Source organism: Salvelinus sp. IW2-2015, linkage group LG19 (assembly GCF_002910315.2).
Source record: "Salvelinus sp. IW2-2015 linkage group LG19, ASM291031v2, whole genome shotgun sequence".
In the NCBI taxonomy this organism is placed as follows: domain Eukaryota; kingdom Metazoa; phylum Chordata; class Actinopteri; order Salmoniformes; family Salmonidae; genus Salvelinus; species Salvelinus sp. IW2-2015.
Genome location: NC_036859.1, coordinates 10,038,266 through 10,061,082, shown reverse-complemented (window position 1 = coordinate 10,061,082; position 22,817 = coordinate 10,038,266). Strand labels below are relative to the sequence as shown.

Here is a 22,817-nt window from a genome sequence, read left to right as displayed (position 1 = left end):
AACCATGATAAAGGATATGAGAAGGGACATTGCAGTGATCTGATATCCAAACGGTGCCCTCTGGTGATCCACAGAACACACCAGTTACGTATTGTTGGGCTATCTTCACCCAAACACAATACCTGATAAATTAGGTGTGCATCTGAAAACCTGTTTCAATGAAATAAAGAAGCACTAATTCATTTGAGTATTTAATTGCAATTTATTATTACAGTACAACTTAGACCGAGTAGTATAAAAGAATAATGACATGAAAATCAGGAACATACAAACTCAAGTGGGCAATTTAAAAAAAGAAGAAGATTTTTCTTTAAACATTCACTCAATCTTTAAAGTTGTCGTCATCGCTTGATTACCAATGCTAGTAAAGCCAATGTGGTGGTTTGACTTGTGGCTCAGGTCAGAGAACAGCCATTTCTGCTCTCTACTGGTCAAACGAGGAACAGCAGCACAGCAAATCACTTCATACCGCTCGCTCTCTACATCTAGTTTCAATGTACCTGGCTGCAAGACGATGCTAAATGAATAACACAATGATAGGAGTGAGATGAAACAGGGATAAACTAAATTGCATCAAGAAAAATAAGACCTGTGGGACAATGGAAGGGTGGTAGTGGGGGCAGGTGTTCTCTGAGTGTGTGTATTGATGTTTTCTCACGTTTCGTAGTAGTGCGGGTATTAAAATAGGAGTCGGAGGAGCCACTGGAAGCCATGTGGATGTGTTGTCTGTACAAGTGTGCATCAGTCTGCGTGTGGTCTAAGAGTCCTCATCTCCGTTGACACTGTCACCATCGTCGTCTCCATCCACATGCTCTCCTTCCTCCTCTTCATCATCATCATCCTCCTCTTCCCTTTGTTGACTCTTCACCTGCGAGAGCATATTAGGTGGTGTGAGTATAAATAATACTCAAATTACACTGAACAAATATAAAATGCAACATGTAAAGTGTTGGTCCCATGTTTCATGAGCTGAAATAAAACATACCAGAAATTTTCCATACGTGTTTTCTCTACGATTTAGTGCAAATTGGTTTATGTCCCTGTTAGTGAGCATTTCTCCTTTGCCAAGATAATCCATCCACCTGACAGGTAAGCTGATTAAAACAGCATGATTATTACAAAGGTGCACCTTGTCCTGGGAACAATAAAACATCACTAAAACGTGGCGTTTTGTCACAACACAATGTCACCGATGTCTCAAGTTGAGGGAGCATGCAATTGGCATGCTGACTGCAGGAATGTCCATCAGAGCTGTTGTCAGAGAACTGAATGTTAATTTCTCTACCATAAGCTGCCTCTCAACTTCAAGAGAATTTGGCAGTATGTCCAACCGGCCTCACAACCACAGATCATGTGTAACCAAGCCAGCCCAGGACCTCCACATCCGGCTTCTTCGCATGTGGGATAGTCTGAGACCAGCCACCCGGACAGCTGATGACACTGGGTTTGCACAACCAAAATATTTCTGCACAAACTGTCAGAAACCATCTAAGGGAAGCTCATCTGTGTGCTCGTTGTCCTCAACAGGGTCTTTACCTGACTGCAGATCGGGGGACGTAAACAACTTCAGTGGGCAAATGCTCACCTTCGATGGCCACTGGACAAGTGTGCTCTTCAGATGAATCCCAGTTTCAACTGTACCGGGGCAGATGGCATCATGTGGGCAAGCGGTTTGCTGATGTCAACGTTGTGAACAGAGTGCCCCATGGTGGCGGTGGTGTTATGGTGTGGGGAGGCATAAGATACTGACAATGAACACAACTGCATTTTATCAATGGCAATTTGAATGCACAGAGATAGTGACGAGATCCTGAGGGCCATTGTCGTGCCATTCATCCGCCCCCATCACCTCATGTTTCAGCATGATCATGCACAGCCCCATGTCGCAAGGATCTGTATACAATTCCTGGAAGCAGAAAATGTCTCAGTTCTTCCATGGCCTGCATACTCATGTCACCCATTGAGCATGTTTGCGATCGATGTGTATGACTGTGTTCCAGTTCCCGCCAATATCCAGCGACTTCGCACAACCATTGAAGAGGAGTGGGACAACATTCCACCGGCCAAAATCAACAGCCTGATCAACTATGCAAATGAGATGTCACAGTGCATGAGGCTAATATTGGTCATACCAGATACTGAAGGGTTGTCTGATCCACGCCCCTACCTTTTTTTAATGTATCTCTGACCAACAGATGAATATCTGTATTCCCAGTCATGTGAAATCCATAGATTAGGGCCTAATTAATTTATTGCAATTTACTGATTTCCTTATATGAACAGTAGCGCAGTAAAATCTTTAAAGTTGTTGCATGTTGTGTTCACATTTTTGATCAGTGTTAAACACACTTCAACATACTACCATTCATCAATATGTTTTCTCCTCTTCCCCTCCCTCGTTTCTTCCATCTCACCTCCTCCTCTTCTAGCAGATCCCCCTCCTCCTCCTCAGAGTCGTTGAGATCCTCCCTCTCCCTCTTGATGCTCTCCTCCTTGTTGCTGCAGTGCTGCTGTGAGGAAACCTCTCCAGGCTCAGGCTTTGCACCCTTCTCATCTTCTCGCAGAAAGAGCGCGATCCGGGTCAAACAAGCCAGAGAAAAAGGCGTCATCAAAAGTTGAACAATGAAATCCCTTATCTGTACATACAAGTCATAGAAATGCTGAGATTGCCGGTATACATACAGAGTACAAACCAGCTCATTCATTTTTATTTTTTTTATGTTATAAAAGTTGACTGTCCACGTAACCTGGTTCAAACATTTACCATGTAACCCTGAAGGAGAAACTGCATGCCGAAACATTGGTTGCTATACCCAGTAAATGTTTGGGAGCAGTGTGCGACTTTCTTTTTATAAAAGCATTGATCACATGGTTACGGTGACACTCCTACACCCTACCTGACTTCTTGCTGTGGTCCTTCTCCATGCGGTCTAGGCTCTCCAGCAGGTAGTCTACTTTGTGTTTAATCATTGTCAGCTCCTTCTTGATGGTCTGCAGGTCATCTGTTTTCACTGAGAGAAAGAGAGAAAAAAAGAGACGGATAAAGGTTTAAGAGATTGACCCCAATACCTTATGAAGCTCTGTATGCGGTGCTGTGAGAGTAACTTTCATTAGCAACATGCGATTACCCTCAAGCCCTGCACCGGGAGCATCAAGGCATAACAATCTGAATAGTATAAGCGTAGTCTTCTCTTCCCTAGCAGTTGAAACGCAAACATAGGTTGTTATTCTATCTTGTGAACAAAACAATGTAACAAGCCAAAAAACAAGGACTCACCTCAGTAGACTCTGGTTTCAAGTAAATTAGACCAACTTTTATGCCTATGCGCAGCGCTTCTAAAAATTAATCTGTCACTCAGCTCTTCAAATGCACACAGCCTCCAGCCAGGCAGTGTTGCAGCGCGAAGTGGAATAGGCTATGTAGAGCTTTGACTTTGTGCGATTAATTTACCAGCTATGAAACAAAAATGGCAGAAATACTTTTAAAAAGTTACTGCAGCATTTATTTTTACTATAAATGGGATCATACTTGACTTTCTATTCGCAAATGAAAGTGAAATGCTCGCACTGTGGAGCTCTGACCACCCGCCAGGTGAAATAGACATCTTACCCGCCAATGCCAAAATCTACCCGCATTTGGCAGGTATTCATTTTAGGCCCTGGTGAGCATTGACAGCAGGTACTGCATGAGGGTGCTACAAATAGTCCACTGGGCAATGTGCAAGTTTACTGTGCTAGTCGAGTGGCTAGAGCAGAGGGGGCTGGGCACTGACTTGTTCTTGAGGATGCCCTCTGGCTGCTCTTGGAGGAAGAGGAGAAACTGGCCTTGGTGCGGCGGCTGCCCCCTCCAGTCATGCTGACCCGCGGGCGCTTGGACGGGATCACTGCTCGGGACAAGGGTGGAGGAGGAGGGGGCACACGGGATGGGTACGAGTACACTCTGAGGATAGAAGAGCGAGTAATGAATGAACAGACTACTGCCTTTATACTAATTCCTCTTGGATATTGAGTTATCTACACTGAACAAAAATATAAAAACGCAACAAGTGTTGGACCCATATTTCATGAGCTGAAATAGATCCCAGAAATGTTCCATATGCACAAAATGCTTAATTCTCTAATTTTGTGCACAAATTTGTTTACATCCCTGTTGGTGAGAATTTCTCCTTTGCCAATATAATCCATCCACCTGACAGCTGTGGCATATCAAAAAGCTGATTACACAGCATTATCATTACAGAGGTGCACCAGAGGTGCTGGGGACAATAAAAATTCACTAAAATGTGCAGTTGTGTCACACAACGCCACAGATGTCTCAAGTTGAGGGAGCATGCAATTGGCATGCTGACTGCAGGAATGTCCACCAGAGCTGTTGCTAGATTTTTATGTTATTTTCTCTACCATAAGCCATGTCCAACGTCGTTTTAGAGAATTTGGGCAGTGTGTCCAACCAGCCTTGTGCATGGCGTCGTGTGGGCGAGCGGTTTGCTGATGTCAATGTTGTAAACAGAGTGCCCCATGGTGGCGGTGGAGATATGGTATGGGCAGGCATAAGCTACTAACAATGAAAACAATTGCATTTTATTGATGACAATTTCAATGTACAGAAATATCGTGACGGGATCCTGAGGCCTGAGGACCAACAGATGCATATCTGTATTCCCAGTCAAGTGAAGGCCATAGATTAGGGCCTAATGAATTTATTTCAATATATGAACTGTAACTAGGACTGCGGCGGTGACAACATTTTGTCAGCCGGTGATTGTCAAGCAAATAACTGGTCAGTCTCACGGTAATTGACCGTTAATTAACAGACACATTTAGCATCTCCTGGCTTCCACACACAGCCTACAAGCCACTGATGCAGACCTTTGGAACATCTACATTTATAGCCTACACCTTAACAATAAATCCATTATTTATTTTAGACCGGTCTAAAGAAGCAAGATATTAAGAAAATGTAGTCTATTTCAGAAGAACATAATGACAACTCAGAGTATGTTAGGTCCTGAACTGGCTTTGCCAAATGGTTGTGGGCTACACTAGTTCATTTAGCAGACAAGATTTGCTTAGAATTCCGTGGCATTATTTTATAGTATGAAGAATAAAATTGAGCAAAGCTGAATAAAATAGAAAGGATATTTTCTTCAAACGATTTGAGGGAGTGCGCACATGCGTCTCTTCTGTGTTGAGAGGTTAAGAAATAGGTATTCCTTTATGCTTAATTTAGAGTTAATGTAAGTTTAGTTGTTCTACAAACGCTGGGCTATATGTTTCAATTTTTAACCCTTGTGTAGTCTTAACATTCTGTATAATTCACTCAACCCCTAAAATAAAAGCAGCTTCATTGAATTTTAAACCCCAAATCTATTTTGCATCAAGAAACAACCTATCATTCGTCACAAACTTTATGAATTTAAATCAGTGGAACCACTCGTTTATTACAACACACATGGCAATTATTATTATTACTGCATTGGTGTAAACATTTATATTTTAGCAAGAGATAGCACTTGTATAGCCTAAGAAAGTAGCACAAATGTGCAGAAAGTAGTTTTGAATGCATTTTCTTGAAGGGAAAAAAGTATAATATTTTTGGCAACATAGTGATATATTCTTATATACTGTACAATGAGGAATTCAACTACAAAATACTAGTCTTCTCCCATGTTTTAACCATTGCCCCCACCCACAAGGTGTATAAACAATAAATATGAATAAAATAAGATACAAAACAAAAACTTGAACATAAATCAATAAACTCTAATTAGCACATGTAGGACAGTATGCAAGTGTGTGTGTGTGTGCATGGACTTTGCAGATGTATTTCTCACATGTGCAGCACATAGTATTTGTTTTACAGTCCTTCTTTGGGGGGCAGAATTTGCATCTCCTCCTCTTGTCTGCCCCAGCTGCAGCCTCAGGTAGATCAGGACAAGATTTAGCCCCCTGAACAGCTTTCACAAGCGCTGCAGGGGGAGGCGCTCTCTTCTTTGAATGTGTGGGGTTACAAGTGCCTTTCCCAGCTGCTCCAGGAACTCCCTCTTGTTCCGCATCCAGTTAGGGTTGATCTTGTTCAATATCACGAAGGCATTGTATGAGGACACATCCTCATGCAGCCATCCTCATGCAGCTGTAAATTCCAATCACGTTGTCCACGCCTCCTTTGTTGTGGTTGTAGTCCAGGATGATGGCTGGCTTCCTGTCCTTACGATCACTGATCTCAGCCGTTTTGTGCAGTGTGCTCAGGAGGACCACATTCTTGTTCCTCTTTGGGAGGTTCTTTATAACTGTGCCAACCATGGTGATCTTCCTCGTCAGGAGCTGCTGGCTGAGTTCAATCAGTAGCACACAATCTCAATTTCTGTGTGTGTGTGGTGTATAAATTATTTTATAACTGCCGGGTCAAAATTGACCCAAATACAATCTTTGTACCCTGGTGGTGTACAGCCTTCATGGAAATATGAACAAAGGCGATGTTACACTTTTTCTAATGTTGGGGTCACTCTAGGAAAAGTAATCACATTTCAAGTAGAAAAAAGGCGATGTTACACATTTTCTAATGTTGGCCACTCTAGGAAAAGTCATCAAATTTCAAGTAAAAAAAATATAATTTAGGGGGTTCTCTCTGCTGTTAAACATAGTGGTGGGTCATTTTTGACGCTGAAGACAACACAAGGGTTAATACATTGTAAGGCTGCACGATGAGACTAATGATGCTTAGTTTTTTTGCACAGGCTGTACACATTACATCAGTCATTCCCAATTTGACAAGCACTTGATAATGCCTAGAATTTCACGACAGCATCCCGTGTGGCCTTAATGCACCCCAAAAAAAAAAAACATGCCTTTTGCGGCGAGTGGCCGTTGTGCCCTTCTCCCTGAGTGCTGCGCTCTCCATCACGTACGTGATCAGGTCTTTCTCACAGAATACAAGTGAAGACCGACACATCAGGGACGCAACTGCGCGAGTCCTTATCCAATTCCGAAGTGCATATTGAAGATATTGGAAGAACTGTCCACATTTACTTTTCGTCAGCCAACAAGATGAGTAGGCCTAACGAACAGCAAAAGCACTAGCCTATGTCAATCTACTATCCCCCACAGTACAAAGGTTGACCTATTCTATTCTGTGCGAGAAATAAATATTTCAAAAATAGTCTGGGACAGTTGTGGGATGAGATAGATCCCAAATTAATACAACCATGACCATCAAAAAACATTTTTTACACAATATGGCTGATGCAACAAATCAGAACGTTTAGCTTAAAATGTTGATAAACTATTAAACTATTTCTTCACAGTATAAGCACAGCAATGCACACATGGTAGAAGGCTATATGCACAAATGTTCCATTAGCGGAAAACACCATTATCAAAAGTGACCGCAAATGCAATTATGCATGTAATGCTTTTATTAGGTGTATTTCTATGGTGAAAATTATCTTCCCCAAATTTGAAATTCACACACTGCATATGTATGCCAGTTACACTCTACATCCCTTGTAAAGCGGATTAATGTGCTTAATTTATTTGGCCACTTTAGTTGTGATACAAACCTTATTAAAACATAGCGCTATGGGCTAGGTTACATGAGGTGTGGGACTATGATTAGAAAAAGTCGCAAAAAAAGGCATCATATATTGTCATCTATCAGACTATTCTTGATTGAATCTGGTCTTTACACATACTAAATAATATACGTGTGAAATTTGTTTTGGATTTAGAATGGACCATTATCATGCACCTGTATTGAAACAGGGGCAGTGGGGAAAAAATACATGTCATCTATGCACTTAAATAGCAAATGTAGGATGCTTCCCCGTGGTTTATTTTCATGCCAGCCAGGCTATACTCCTTTTGTAAATATAAGCAATGTGCTTAATATTAGGAAAGTTGAGAAATAAATAGAAGTAGGCCTAAAGCTGATCCTATTTTTAGTAGAGGCCATCACTCTGTTTTCACACAATTGCACAGCCTATTGAAATGTTGCGCAATATGAGCTCATGGGCTCTCAAAGTGTTTGATTAGATTTTCGAATACATTTGTATTGATGTCAGAGTGATTAGAGGGACAGAGTGCTGAGTACCCGGCAGTTAGCAAGTTTGGTAGGCTACTAATGACCAGCATCAGAGCTTGGAGAAGCCTAATTACCGTGACTAAACGGTCACATGGAATCTGACTGCCTTCATGACTCGTGTGTAGCGGTAATACGCACCGAAAACAGCCCTAACTGACTCAGTAAAATTGTTGCATTTATATTTTTGTTCAGTATAGGTCAAATAGCTAAAACATAGGATGTGGGAACAGACAAAGCACTGGACTCACCGGTCATAGTAATCTCTCTGGAAGTCATAGTCCAGATCAAATGTGGGACTACTGTGGGGAGAAGAAAGAGAGTTGTCAAAATAAGATGCACATATGGAGAAGAGGAATTATCAGATTAAGATTTGTAGACCCAGAGGAGGTTCAAAATATTATATATTTAAAAACGGGATTCTTTACATTGAATCAGACCTGTACATCTCTTCCGCCGAGCGCTTTGCGGTCTTTGACCTGTGGGGTTTGGGTTCTCCAGCCAAGTTAATGTCTGAGGAAGAGAGAGACAGTCAGTCTTGGTTGGCAGTTGGAAATACAATCTTTATTCATATTCAGTCTATTACAGAGGCACCTATTTTTTTTTTTTACTCTTATTTTTGCACAATACCCATAGAACCGTGAGTTTGAGGCATTGCTCACCAGCCCCAGGCTGGCTTTAGTCCTTACCCAGCACCTGTCCCACGATCATGCGTCCATCCTCGGCCCCTACAGCGGCTCGGGCACATCTCTCGTTGGCGAACTGGACGAAGGCAAAGCCCTTGTGCACAGAACAGCCTACGATCTTGCCATACTTGCTGAAGATTTCCTCCACGTCTGCCTTGGTGACCAGGAGTGTGTTGAGGTTCCCGATAAAGACCCGCGAGTTGAGCGAGCGCGGGTCCGTCTTGTTGGTCACGTTGCTGGCCATCAGGCTGCTGGTGGTGGGGGACAGACTGGTGGAGGAGGGGAGACGGGCGAAACCAATTATTAACTGTGTCAATACAAGGTAAAACTACTCAACCATCTTTATATACAAACAAAACGAGTGGCAGGGAATGTTCAGAATTAACACTGTTGACCTTGTTCAGTATAATATTATATCAACAGTATCACTAAAATATGTAAAATAGTTTAAGCATCTCATGCTCCAGCCATGTAGCTTGCACAAATTTGTTTGTGCCGTATCTTAAAATCAGTCTCCGATGTCCCATGTGTTGGTAGTGTAAACAACCATTAGTCTTAAAGGGATACTTTGGATTTTGGCAATGAGACCCTATATCTACTTCCCCAGAGTCAGATTAATTTGTGGATAACATTGCTGTCTCAGTGTCCAGTATGAAGGAAGTTCGAGGTAGTTTTGCGAGCCAATGCTAACTAACGTTACCCATAGACTTTGTCATTGCGCATTCTGCTAGCATGTATAGTAGATACCCACGGACTTCCAGTCATTATGCTAACACTAGTTAGCATTGGTCCGGAAAACTACCTCGAACTTCCTTCATACTGGACACAGACATAACAATGGTATCCACAAGTTAATCTGATTCTGGGGAAGTAGATAAAGGGCCTCATTGCCAAAATCCCGAAGTATCCCTTTAATATCAGTAGTACATACACGGTATGTATGTCTAGTGTGGTGCATATGCAACAAATCCAGGAGGTCCTGCTGTAAAAAAGGTTCCAGGATAAGCACAAATAAATCAGACAACTTCTGTTACCATATGTGAAAATTACCATAACGTCGTATTTATGCAGACATACAGAAGCTGCACACCCCATTTCATACACAAACCAAAACTCATTCAATAGCTTAATACAATTCACATTTCCAGGAAGAAACAGATGCACACGGGTGTCCATGACTTCAGACAACAGGGTATTATATTAGCAGTGTGGATGGGGCAATGTGTGTGTTCCAATCCACCTGTAGCAGGTTGTTGCAGGGTTTGTATCATACTGCCTGAATTTCACATCTGGGGCCATAGTTAACAATTGTCTCAAAGTAGTAAATGGATAAGTGCTTGAACATTGAGAATGTCACACTATGGGCTACTATTTAGCACTGTAAGCATATGGTCGGGAAAGGGCTTGAATGTGTACAAATTAGGTGCTTATAATATTAGTGGCACATGTGGTAATTTAAGGAAAGCTGGGCAAAGGAGTTTGGGCACAATCGGACGTTAGGGAGTGAGATCTCACTGGCACTGCATACAACCTGAGTGTCAAAAAAGGAGACGTTAACAACCGTTGGGGGTTAAATAACCAATCACTCACTCCATAGTGTCTGTGTGCAGGGCGATCGTCTGTCAGTCAGTCAGTTCTGACACTGAGCACAGGGCCAGTGTGTGCGGGCAGGTGTCTTGGGTGCTCTCAGCAAAAACTACAACTTCATCAGCACCCTCTCAGAACGCAGAACTTCGCCCCACGACTTATACTAAGGCGGGCGACAGAGAACACACCTCAGTGACATTGTATGTACAGGGTTATTACAGTCTTACCTGGTTGGGTTTTGTACATAATTCAATTATGAGGCAAATAGAGAAAAACAGGGTTCAGGGCAATCCTAGAGGAGCACATTCAGAGGACACTTTCTGCTATTGAGGTGTAATTGCCTAGCCTATCAACTTGTTTAGGAGAGAGATGCAATATACTTCAGGTACTTTTAATGACAGATTATGCAACAGAATAAATAGGTTGATTGATTTTTTTAAATTACGGGTCAGGCATCCATTGCAAGACTAAGTTCCACCGACAGTATGCCTAGACATACTTAGCTCTAATTGCAATTAAGGGGATAAGCAATGGGAGGTAATGTGGTAATAGCTGAGGACTCATAAAATGTACTAGACGAGCAGTCATGTGTGATGCAGAGGGAAATAACATTGGGACGTTATGTTGCATGAACACACTGAGAAGCTAAATAGTCTGAATGTGAAAGAGGACAGGCGGGCCTATGCCTACTTTGAGGATTTCCCCAACAGTGAATGTTCTGTGCAGGGACCACCAGAACACACAAGCTGCTTATGGGCCTTCAGCAGCACTGCGTGGGGTGGTGCGCACTTCAGCTCTACAGTACTCACTCCAAGTCCCTGAAGGTCCCGACTCCCTTATTTCAAGCAACCCAAGTGGACAATTATAACATTTGTCAGAGAAGGTATATTGCATTTACCCCCTCCCCCTTGTTTTTACACTGCTGCTACTCACTGGTTTGTTATCTATGCACTTCACACCTACCTACATGTACAAATTCTCACCTAAACTGTACCCCCCCCCCCCCACATTGACTCGGTACCCCCTGTATATAGCCTCGTTATTTAAGTTTACATTTTTTTTACCTTATTTAGTAAATATTTCCTTAACTCTATTTTCATAATTGCATTGCTGGTTAAGAGCTTGTAAGCATTTCACGGTAAGGTCTACACCTGTTCAGCACATGTGACAAAGAAAATTTGATAGGATACAAGTGAAAATAAGACTGTAGTGTAAGGGGTAACAGTGATGTAGAGACTCAGATTAAAATGTATGCCAAAGTGAACAAAACTAAAACCACTGATTGCAAAGTTAAACAAACCACAACATCAAGGACAACTTAAACATTTTACAAACACATTTACATGAAGAGCGCAGATGCAAAGTTTGGTAAAAGATTCAAGGCACAAACCGTAATTATGTTACCCAACTTTGCATTGGCATCGTTCCTGAAGTAAGTGTTTTTATAATTGTGGAAATTGTTAAAAGTAGTCATTGTGCATAGAGTTGTATGGTTTGTTAAACTTTGATATCATTGGTTTTTGTTTGGCCTACATTTTAAAGTGAAATCTTAGTCTCAGCATCACTCTTATTGTGGAATTGCCCTGTACTAGGCATGATTATTATTAGTAGTGATGGGGGAGGGGGAAATCGATAGTTACATATCGGGATATTAAAACTCGTTCTCATCTCTCTGCAGCAGACATACGGTGAGCAAAATGTTCCGCACATTGAATCGCAATAAAATCACAGTATCAAAAAGCAATACATATTGTATCGGCACCCAAGTATCGTGATAATATCGTGAGATACCCGGCAATTCCCAGCCCTAATTAGGATGGCAATTTCACATGAAGTGAAGCAGGTTGGGGCTTGCTTTAGCACTTCAAATGTTTGTGGTAGTGGAAGTGTTGGGATTTGAAAAGCAGACTAAGATTTCATACCCAAGTTGTCATGTAACTTGTTGGAAAAGTGGTCAAAACGGCAGTTGTTGTAAAGATTTCATGCGGTTAACAAAACAAGGCTCATACAAATTTTCACAAATGGAATTTAATGACTTTTCCCATGAGTCAACCAAACATCCATGTAAGTACAGTACCAGTCAAAAGTTGACACTCATTTAAAGGGTTTCTTTATTTTTACTATTTTCTATAGTAAAATAGTGAAGAAATCAAAACTATGAAATAACAAGGAATCCATGTAGTAAGCAAAAAAGGCTTAAACAAAATCAAAATATATTTTATATTCGAGATTCAAAGTAGCCAACCTTTGCCTTGACAGCTTTGTAGACGCTTGGCATTCTCTCAGCCAGCTTCATGAGTTAGTCACTTAGAACACATTTCAATTAACAGGTGTCCCTTGTTAAAAGTTAAATTGTGGAATTTCTTTCCTTCTTAATGCATTTGAGCCAATCAGTTGTGTTGTGACAAGGTAGGGGTGAATACAGAAGAGTTGCTAAAAATACCAAGTCCCATATTACGGCAAGAACAGCTCAAATAAGCAAAGAGAAACGGCAGTCCATCATTACGTTAAGACATGAAGGTCAGTCAATCCAGAACATTTCAAGAATTTAAAGTTTCTTCAAGTGCAGTCGCAAAAACCATCAAGCGCTATGATGAAACTGGCTCTCATGAGGACCACCACAGGAAAGTAATTAGTGCATTAGAGTTAACTGCACCTCAAATTGCAGCCAAAATAAATGCTTCACAGAGTTAAACAGACACATCTCAACATCAACTGTTGAGACTGTGAAATCAGGCCTTCATGGTCAAATTGCTGCAAAGAAACCACTACTAAATAAGAAGAGACATGGCTAGGGCCAAGAAACACAAGCAATGGACATTAGACCAGTGGAAATCTGTCCTTTGGTCTGAGTCCAAATTTGAGATTTTTGGTTCCAACCACTGTCTTTGAGACACAGAGTAGGTGAAAGGATGATCTCCGTATGTGTGGTTCCCACAGTGAAGCATGGAGGTGGTGTGATGGTGCTTTGCTGGTGACGCTGTCAGTGATTTATTTATAATTCAAGGCACACTTAATCAGCATGGCTACCACAGCATTCTGCAGCGATACGCCTTCCCATCTGGTTTGTGCATCGGGGGGACTATCATTTGTTTTTCAACAGGACAATGACCCAACACACCTCCAGGCTGTGTAAAGTCTATTTGACCAAGGAGAGTGATAGAGTGCTGCATCAGAGGACATGGCCTCCACAATCACCCGACGGCAACACAATTGAGATGGTTTGGACCGCAGAGTGAAGGAAAAGCAGAAAAAAGCATTCCTGGTGAAGTTGGTTGAGAGAATGCCAAGAGTATGCAAAGCTGTCAAGGCAAAAGGTGGCTACTTTGAAAAATCTCAAATACAAAATATATTTTGATTTGATACTTTTTTTGGTTACTACATGATTCTATATATGTTATTTCATAGTTTTGATGTAGCATAAACTAGTGATGCACCGATAACATTTTTGGCCGATATCTTCCTTGCCAAAAAAAAAAAGATACCGCTAACAAATTTTAGCAGCATTATAAGCATTCTAGAACAGTTAAATAGTACACACAGCGGCCTAAGGCACTGCATCTCAGTGCAAGAGGAATCACTACAGTCCCTGGTTCGAATCCAGGCTGTATCACATCCGGCCGTGATAGGGAGTCCCATAGGATAGGGTGGCGCACAATTGGCACAGCGTCGTCCGGGTTTAGCCAGGGTAGGCCGTCATAATAAATAAGAATTTATTCTTCACTGACTTGCCTACTTAAATAAAAGGTTACACACCAAAAAGTTGTTGGCATTTACATATGTCCCCAATACTAGTAAAAACAATCAAAACCTATTTCACTTACTCGCTGTGCCGTTCATTTGTTCAGTCGTTTCATTCTCAACCAGGATTTCATCATACAGTACATGTCAAGCAGTGAAGCTTCAGCTGTCGGTCCGTGGCCTCTTACTCGGTGCACACTCTCACTGTGTCCGTTTCCATCTTGTCCAGCTGTGTATGCACGTAACATTTCACGTAAACCCTGTTGCTTGTCTGCATCGACGTAGCGGTCCTTGTACATAGCATTGAGAATGGTGGCGACACAGTAATGCGATAATGCCACCAAATCGCTTGTTCACAGCCTGTGTGGAAAGTTTTGTTGAGCAGGCATTTCAATGCCATGAGAGGGTTTCACATCTGCTGCAAGTGCAGTTGATCTTTCGCGAGTCATTATTCTAATGGAGCTAGCGTGTTCATGTTTCAAACATTTTCTCAAACGCCATTGAAATGGCAGCAGCGTTATGAGAACCAGCACATTTTTGAGCATGCAATATGACTTTCCTCAGTACGAAATCCTTGATGACCCACTGTGCTGTCAGACTCAGAATGCTCACGGGGCTGATATAGCTGGTCCAAATGTCAGTCGTGTAGCTAATAGCAGCGTCGCTATTACTGTGTAACTCCGGTAGGGCAACATCTGAAAAATAGCGCACTTGGTAACGTTAGTGTGTACTGGTGCTCGACCAGTCGGCGACAGCCAACATCACTCACGACAGAGAAAGGTTGATTGTCAAGGGCAATGAATTCCATTATCTTGGCTTTAATAAATTTTGCCTTTGAGTTGTCTTGCTGAATTCTCTGTCAAATGACTGCTTGACTTGACTGCTCGATCCACACAGCAGCCATTGTGGGCTAGTTTAGGAATGCTGTGTTGCACGTGTAGGGCTAAAGTTATATAGGTATGCACGTCAGCTTTGACATTGGTTTTGCACATCAGCGTTAAACTAGACATCGGGCCGATACAGATGTTGGCATTTTTTAGCTAATATCAGCCGATTCCGATATCTTCACCAATTTTTATAAATATTTTAATATTGTGCATCCCTAGTTTCAAATGTTCTATATCAAGGGTGGCCAACCATCCTCCAGGACAGCTAATGGGTGTGCAGGCTTTTATTCCAGTCCCCCTCTAACAAACCACATTTGAGAAATGAGAAATGAGTTGATCAACCAGACCTTGAGAAATTGGCTGTTTGAACAGGGCTTGATCAAAAACCTGCACACCCAGTAGCTCCCCAGTTGACCACGTGTTTTACACAGCTGCCTAACAGGTATTCTACTCTGTGGGGTTAAGCGCCTTGCACAATGACAGAAGATGGTACATGGGATCAGACCTACTCATTCAAGGGTTTTAATTAGGGATGCACATATTGGAATCGCCCGATATTAGCTAAAAACGGCAACGTCGGTATCGGCCCGGTTTCTAGTTTAACGCCGATGTGCAAAACCGATGTCAAGGCTGACGTGCATACCTATATAACGTAGGTACATGACGTAATGACACCACTTAAAATTTAGCCCTAAACGCGCAACACAGCATTCCTAACCTAGCCCACAATGTCTGCTGTGTGGATCGAGCAGTCAAGTCAAGCAGTCATTTGAAAGAGTAAGAACATTTCAGCGAGACAACTCAAAGGCGAAATCCATTAATGCCAAGATAATGGAATTCATTGCCCTTGACAATCAATCGTTCTCTGTCGTGGATGATGTTGGCTTTCGCCGACTGGTCGAGCACCTAAACACACTAACGTTACCAAGTTCGCCATTTTTCAGATGTTGCCCTGCCGGAGTTACACAGTAATAGCGCCACTGCTATTAGCTTCACGACTGGCATTTGGACCAGCGATATCAGCCCCATGAGCATGCTGAGTCTGACAACACAGTGGGTCGTCGGATTTCGTACTGAGGAAAGTCATATTGCATGCTCATGAATGTGCTGGTTGACATACCGCTGCGGCCATTTCAAATGGCATTTGAGAACATGTTTTAAACATGAACACGCTAGCGCCATTCGAACAATTGACTCGAGAAATAAGATAATCAACTGCGCTTGCAGCAGACGTGATACCCTCTGTCAAGGCATTGAAACGCCTGCTCAACAAAACTGTCTACACAGGCTGTGAACAAGCGAGTCGGTGGCATTCTCGCTTTACTGTGTCGCCGCTATGTACAAGGACCGCTACATCGATGCAGACAAGCAACAGGGTTTACGTGAAATGTTACATACACAGCTGGACAAGATGGAAACGGACAGAGTGACAGTGCGCACAGAGGAAGAGAGGAGACGGACAGACAGAGCTGAAACTTCACTGCTTGACATGTATGATGAAATCCTGGTTGAGAATGAAACGACTGAACGAAACAGCACGCAAAATAAATGGGTTTTGATTATGTTTTACTGGTAAAATGAGGACATACGTAAATACCAACTAAATAACTTTTGGGTCAGTGTGGTGTGTGTGTAACCTTGGCAAGTCAGTGAAGAACAAATTCTTATTTATAGTAACAGCCTACCCTGGCCAACGTTGGACCAATTGTGCACCGCCCTATGGGACTCCCAATCACGGCCGGATGTGATACAGCCTGGATTCGAACCAGGGACTGTAGTGGATGCGTCTGGCCCCGAGATGCAGTGCCTTAACACACATGGACACAGTGGTCTAACTATTTAACTGTACTAGAATGCCGCTAAAATATCTGTTTGTTTTTTAAATTACAAGGAAAATATCGGAATCGGACAAATTCCATCTGTGCTTCACTAATTACAACCAAATAAGTTATGCCTTGAAGTAATTCACTAATTTCATATCAAAGATCAAATGGCTGTGGTAGGCTACAAATATTTTTATTCAGCTGAAGCAAGCCCACAAATTTACAGGAAATTTATATTTTCTAGTTTAGTCAATTTTAGAAGTGTTTACTTTGCAGACTGAGAAGCATCTATTGAGTTGCAATGTCCAATACATTGGATGCCCAAATCAACTGGAAGTATCTATAACAAGTTGAAGACACATAATCCAAAAGGCTACATGTAATCTTTTTTCCTAAAATTACTGGTCGCAATTGTCAAATTATTATTTTGTTTCACATTTCGATTCATCACGATTGAACCAAATCCCAACTAATACAATGGCGAAGTGAATCATTTGTTTTTGTCAAAAATATATATTTTTTAACCAGTGTTTCCCCAACCCTGGAGTACCCCCAACAGTACACATTTCATTGTAACCCTGGACAAGCACACCTGATTCAACTTGTCATCTAATCATCAAGCCTTCAATGAGTTGAATGAGGTGTGTCTGTCCTGGGCTACAAAAAAAATGTGTACTGTTGGGGGTATTCGAAGACCAGGGTTGGGAAACACTGGTTCAAATTAATCAACATTGTATGTATCGTTTAAATGAATCAATTTTGTACGGCCTTATTCAGGAGTGTCAGTGGAAAGTTTTGGGCCATGACAAAAACATCAATAGATGCTAATAATAGCTAAACAGTTAACTACAGGGTACAAGATATGTTTGAATTGGCTACCTAGTTGGTCTGTTCTCTATCATATTGTTTAGGCTATATAGGCCTACCCGGTGCTGTTATTTCCGATTGACTCCCTCTCCTTGAACAACGACCTACTCGTCTCGCACACATCCAGGTGATGTGCATAAACAGATGCGCTAAAGTGTCATTCTGATCCTGGCTGATACGTAGATTTTTATTTAATTGAGACAATATTTTAAACTATGCCTAAATTACATTAACAGAAATTAAAATCCATAACTTCTCCAAAACTGTTAGGATTTTCCAAAACTTTTCCAGGCCTGGAAAACACAATTTAAAAATTCCATGACTTTTCCAGGAGTTTCATGACTTACAAACACTGAAAACATGTGTACCTCTAGATCTGTAAAAGTTGTTTGGATTCCAGATTTGAATGGCAGAGTGGAGGAAGATCCCACACACTAACTTTGTTGAACTTGTTGGGAAAGTTGTCAAAGTAGATGTCAAAAGTTGCATTGTTCAGTGAATGGAACCAGGGTGGGAAATTAACTTTTAGGTCCACCAGCCACTGTGGCAGGTATAATTAAAAAAATATATTTTATTTTTAGACAAAATATTATTTTCTCATTATTTGCACACACAAGAAATGAGCACGCTTTCTAATGTTTCAAAAACAAGAAATGTACTACTAGTAATAGGGTATATTGCTTAATTTCATTTCTTTTTTGTGACCTGCGTCTATTAACCAATGCACGTTAAGAAATAATTCAGAGCCAATAATAAAAACGGCTCGAACTGAACATCAAGCCTGCCCTGCCAAAAAGCTGAGTGATACAGCTTATCATTATTATAGTTCAGGGCTCTACGCTGACATTTTTTTACAAGGAGTACATGAGCTGCTCCTAAGTTAAAATGTAGACACACAATTAAATCTAGGAGAACAATGAATACAAGTTTAGGAGTGAGGCTGTTAGCCAGGCGCTAATGCGCTGCAAGTTCCGCTTCTTCCATCTACTCATTGGTTTTTATGAGCATATAGGCTACCCACATGAGTGATAGAAAGATTAACGAGGTCCACATACGAGTCGGTGGCTGGCAGTAATATACCTTAAAGTTCGTTGCCAACAGCCATATAAAATCTACAGAAGAATGAACGAGGAGAGATTAAATCAAGGAAACTAAAAACTAACTAGGTTTCCCATCTTATCTGTGGATTAATTGTTGGGAGTAGAGAACACATGGTGCGACTGAAAATAAGTCAAATTCTACAAAGACTCAGCAAAAAAAAGACCATATGCAGTAGGGATGCACGATATATCGGTAAGCATATCGGAATCGGCCGATATTAGCCAAAAATGCCAACATCGGCCCTGTATAGTTTAACGCCAATGTGCAAAACCGATGTCAAAGCTGACGTTCATACCTATGTAATGTAAGTAGATGTAACGACGCCACGAAAAATACAGCCCTACACAGAACAAAAGCATAAAAATACTAAGCGCACACTTCCAACAACTAAACAAGTTCAAGTCGAGCAATCATTTGAAAGAGTAAGAACATTTCAGCGAGACAACTCAAAGGTGAAATGCATTAGTGCCAAGATAATGGAATTCATTCCCCTTGACAATCAACCGTTCTCTGTCGTGGATGATGTTGGCTTTCGCCGACTGGTCAAGCACCTCGAGCCCCGGACACTACCAAGTAGGCGCTATTTTTCAGATGTTGCTCACCCGGAGTGTCACAGTATTGTTGGAAAGCATCCATGAGCTACTTGCTATGGGTGTCACCGCTATTAGCTTCACGACTGACATTTGGACCAGTGATGTCAGCCCCGCGAGCATGCTGAGCCTGACAGCACAGTAGGTCGACGAGGATTTCGTACTGAGGAAAGCCGTATTGCATGCTCAAGAATGTGATGGTTCTCATACCGCCGCTGCCATTTCAATGGCATTTGAGAACATGAACACGCTAGCTCCATTAGGAACAACTGCGTCTGCAGCAGATGTGATATCCTCTGTCATGGTATTGAATTGCCTGCTCAAAACTGCCAGTTTCCACAAATTGCAAAAGTACTCTACCAGAGGCTGTGCACAAGCGATTCCGTGGCATTCTCTCAGCCTCTTCACCGTGTCGCCACCATGCTTGATGCTCGGTACAAGGACCGCTACTTCAATGCAAGAAACAGGGTTTCCGTGAAATGTTACACAGCTGGACAAGATGGAAACGGACACAGTGACACCGAGGAAGAGGCCACGGACAAAGCTGAAACTTTACTGCTTGACATGATGAAATTCTGGTTGCGACTGAACAAGTGAACAACAAGTAATTGAATTAAATAGGCTGATTGTTTTACTGGTAATGGGGACATAAGTAAATGCCAACAAACTTTGACCAGAATGTTTCAACCAACTAAATTTTAAATAAAATCGGTATCGTTTTTTTGGCAAGGAAAATATTGGATATCGGTCAAAAAAATTATATCGGTGCATCCCTAATATGCAGGTAAAACAACCCAATGTTTATCTCCCAGGACAAATTAGAATGCAACAGCAAGCTAACTAAATGTCCATGAATGTGTCTGGGGGGGATAGACAAATCAACATGCACACGCTGAGACGGTTTAGTCATCATGTTAGAATGTTGAAGAAATAAATCACTTAAATTGGACAAAAAGCTTAGAGCAATTGCTCCTAAAACCTCACATTTAGAAAACAGCATACGAGTCAGAAACACTACAAATTGACTACGTGTAAATAGGATAATTGGTCGTAAAGTCTCATCCAAAACAGAGTTTTGTACCAGAGTATTTCACATGGTAAATGAAAGTTGGGTTAATTTCAATCCTGCCCAAATCACACAAGTAATCATAAAAAGTATAAAATATATCAAAAAGTTGTCTACAAAGCACAATGGTCCTGACCTCTATGCACATTTTAAAGTTTGAATTACATTTCTAGCTTATGGATCCTTCTAGCCAGCATGTTACCGTTCCAAATAATAACAATTAGTATGACAAAGATTTAGAGACTTTGTCACTTGTCCCAGTAATTAGATACACAAACAACCTGATCAATCAACGCAGAGGTCTCTGGCCTGAGGCAAAGCACCACTTCCAAAGTAAATGTAACTACTGTACTAGCTATTATCAAAACGGAGAGTGGACTGTCAATGTCGTTTTTGAGCTGCACCTACCGCTATTGTTTAGTCTACGAAGAAACTTGATCAAATCAGGTATATTAAAATAATTACTATTCCATCTGGACCGGTTTGAAAAAACACACCCCTAGCCAGGAAGGCCTAATTAAACTCACAATCGGCACACTGTAATACAACATTAATATACAAAGCTGTGATCTAGCTAGCTATACCTTGGTTTAGGGTCTAGCAAAGTGAGACTGAGTAAGGACAGAGTACATAACTGCATTATTCATAAAGTAACGTTTAATTAGTGGTAACAAAAAGTACATATGTCCTTGTGTTCTGCCACATTAATATTATCTAAGTAAAATATCAATGACGTATCTATGTGAAAAACGAGTCCAGGGAAAAAAATGGCCAACCAGCATTTCTTGCAGAAAAAAAAACAATTCCCGCAAAAATAGCGTTCCTGTATCAGTCTTTCTGAGGATTTCCAAGGACTCCAAAACCAGCTAATCAATCACAAAAATGTAAAAACCACCGGCCAAAATCAAAGTGCAACAGGGAAGATTGCTAGTAAAAAAAATGTTAGCGTTAAAAACAGATTCCACAAGGTTAACTTTAGCTTGCAGCATAGCCAACCAGCCAAACTAACTAACGTTAGCTGCAAAACGGCTGCAATGCAGCGTGTTATTGTCCAGACAGAGCACGTTATTGGCAGATAGTCATAAAAATATAACTAGCTCAACTTACACAATCATGAACTTAGTTTGCAAAACAACAAAAGAGATGGCAAAAAAGCTAGCAAAAATGTTAAGGATCCTTCTAGCCAGCATGTTGCCGGGCCAACTAGCTAGCTAGCTTGCTAAAACGCTAATGGAACCAAATTCAGTAAGTAACGTTACATCAGTATGTTTAAAAACTCTGTGATGGAACCATGATGAGCTAACTAATAGTTAGCTAGTTAACCGCTCGCTCAAATAGAAAAATAAATGGCGTTAAAAAAATAAAATTCCAAAGATATTGGAGTCAGAGAAAAAAATTTCAAAACAGTCTTGATTTAAAATACTCACCAGGAGCTTAAAGGTTAAAATGACTTATATTTCAGCAAAATCTGTCAATATAGTGCTGATGTAGACTTCTTGTAGCTATAAGAAACTGGTTACACCCTGCACGAAATGGCGCAGCACATAAAGGGGAGGGAGTCAAGACATGTATTAAATCAAATATTATCTATATTGACAAGATAGTCGACTGACCGCTCTAACAATGGAATTACATGTCCGCAAAGGTAGAAGGGAGGCGCGATCAGGTGGTAACATTCTAGCCAATGAGAGGGCAGATTCGCGTGTGAACGACGGACACAACTGATATAAAATCGTTTTCCTCAAAGTTACTGGAATGCCACGTGCACCCACCTATATCAGAATGTGTAACAACATAAACATTACGAAACGAATAATCGATCAAATAAGCCTCACGTAGCGAATTCCATTTTTAGTTGACCAAATTCGACACTCTTCTCATAGACCTCCAGAGAAAGAAGAAAAAAAACCTTTGTTTACTTATCACGCGGATAGATATGGGGCGGATTTAAGCTTCTCGCTTCGCCTCTTCCTATCTGACTAAATCCGCTTTAGTAGACATCTATCAAATCTGATTGGCTACTCGTTGTAAAACACAAGCCGTTCCTGTCAGTGGTTGATTACAATGTCTGTCACCTGCTTTTTTTGTTATAACCTTGCAGCTGATAGGTCGTGTTGATCAGGGTCAAGCTTGTGTTCAAAACGCAAGACCTCTCCCTACAGCAGTGGTATTGCAACTTGGGGGACGCAATTTCTTTCCAAAGAATTTCTCACGACTCACACACAAAAAACATTTGTTTATAATAGGGTTCCTGAGTGGCGCAGCGGTCTAAGGCTCTGCATCTCAGTGCTTGAGGCGTCACTACAGACACCCTGGTTTGATTCCAGACTGTGTCACAACCGGCTGTGATTGGGAGTGCAACAGGGCGGCGCACAATTGGCCCAGCGTCGTC

General features: G+C 41.4%; 1 protein-coding gene across 6 annotated transcripts; it reads right to left on the bottom strand.

Annotated features, from left to right (window-relative positions):
* Positions 1–178: 178 nt before the first annotated feature.
* LOC111979314 (heterogeneous nuclear ribonucleoprotein C) lies at positions 179–22,421 on the bottom strand. Of its 6 annotated transcripts, none has more exons than XM_024009773.2 (9): positions 22,345–22,421; positions 10,354–10,513; positions 8,767–9,032; positions 8,506–8,590; positions 8,329–8,379; positions 3,774–3,940; positions 2,898–3,011; positions 2,415–2,554; positions 179–868 (listed from the first exon to the last, which is right to left on the bottom strand). In XM_024009773.2, the coding sequence occupies exons 2-9, from the start codon at positions 10,356–10,358 to the stop codon at positions 758–760; spliced, it is 939 nt and encodes a 312-aa protein (XP_023865541.1). In that variant the 5' UTR covers positions 10,359–10,513; positions 22,345–22,421; the 3' UTR covers positions 179–757. The 6 variants fall into 6 exon arrangements, with proteins under 6 accessions (XP_023865541.1, XP_023865542.1, XP_023865543.1 ...); XM_024009774.2 differs by having other exon boundaries at positions 22,335–22,372; XM_024009775.2 differs by having other exon boundaries at positions 22,261–22,347.
* Positions 22,422–22,817: the final 396 nt, after the last annotated feature.

Excerpts from the sequence above, each read along its gene's own strand:
- LOC111979314 (XM_024009773.2), bottom strand. Across the intron at positions 8,591-8,766 it reads GATCGTGGGACAGGTGCTGG|ACATTAACTTGGCTGGAGAA; the intron begins GTAAGGACTAAA and ends TCTCTTCCTCAG. Across the intron at positions 869-2,414 it reads ATCTGCTAGAAGAGGAGGAG|GTGAAGAGTCAACAAAGGGA; the intron begins GTGAGATGGAAG and ends ATGCTCTCGCAG.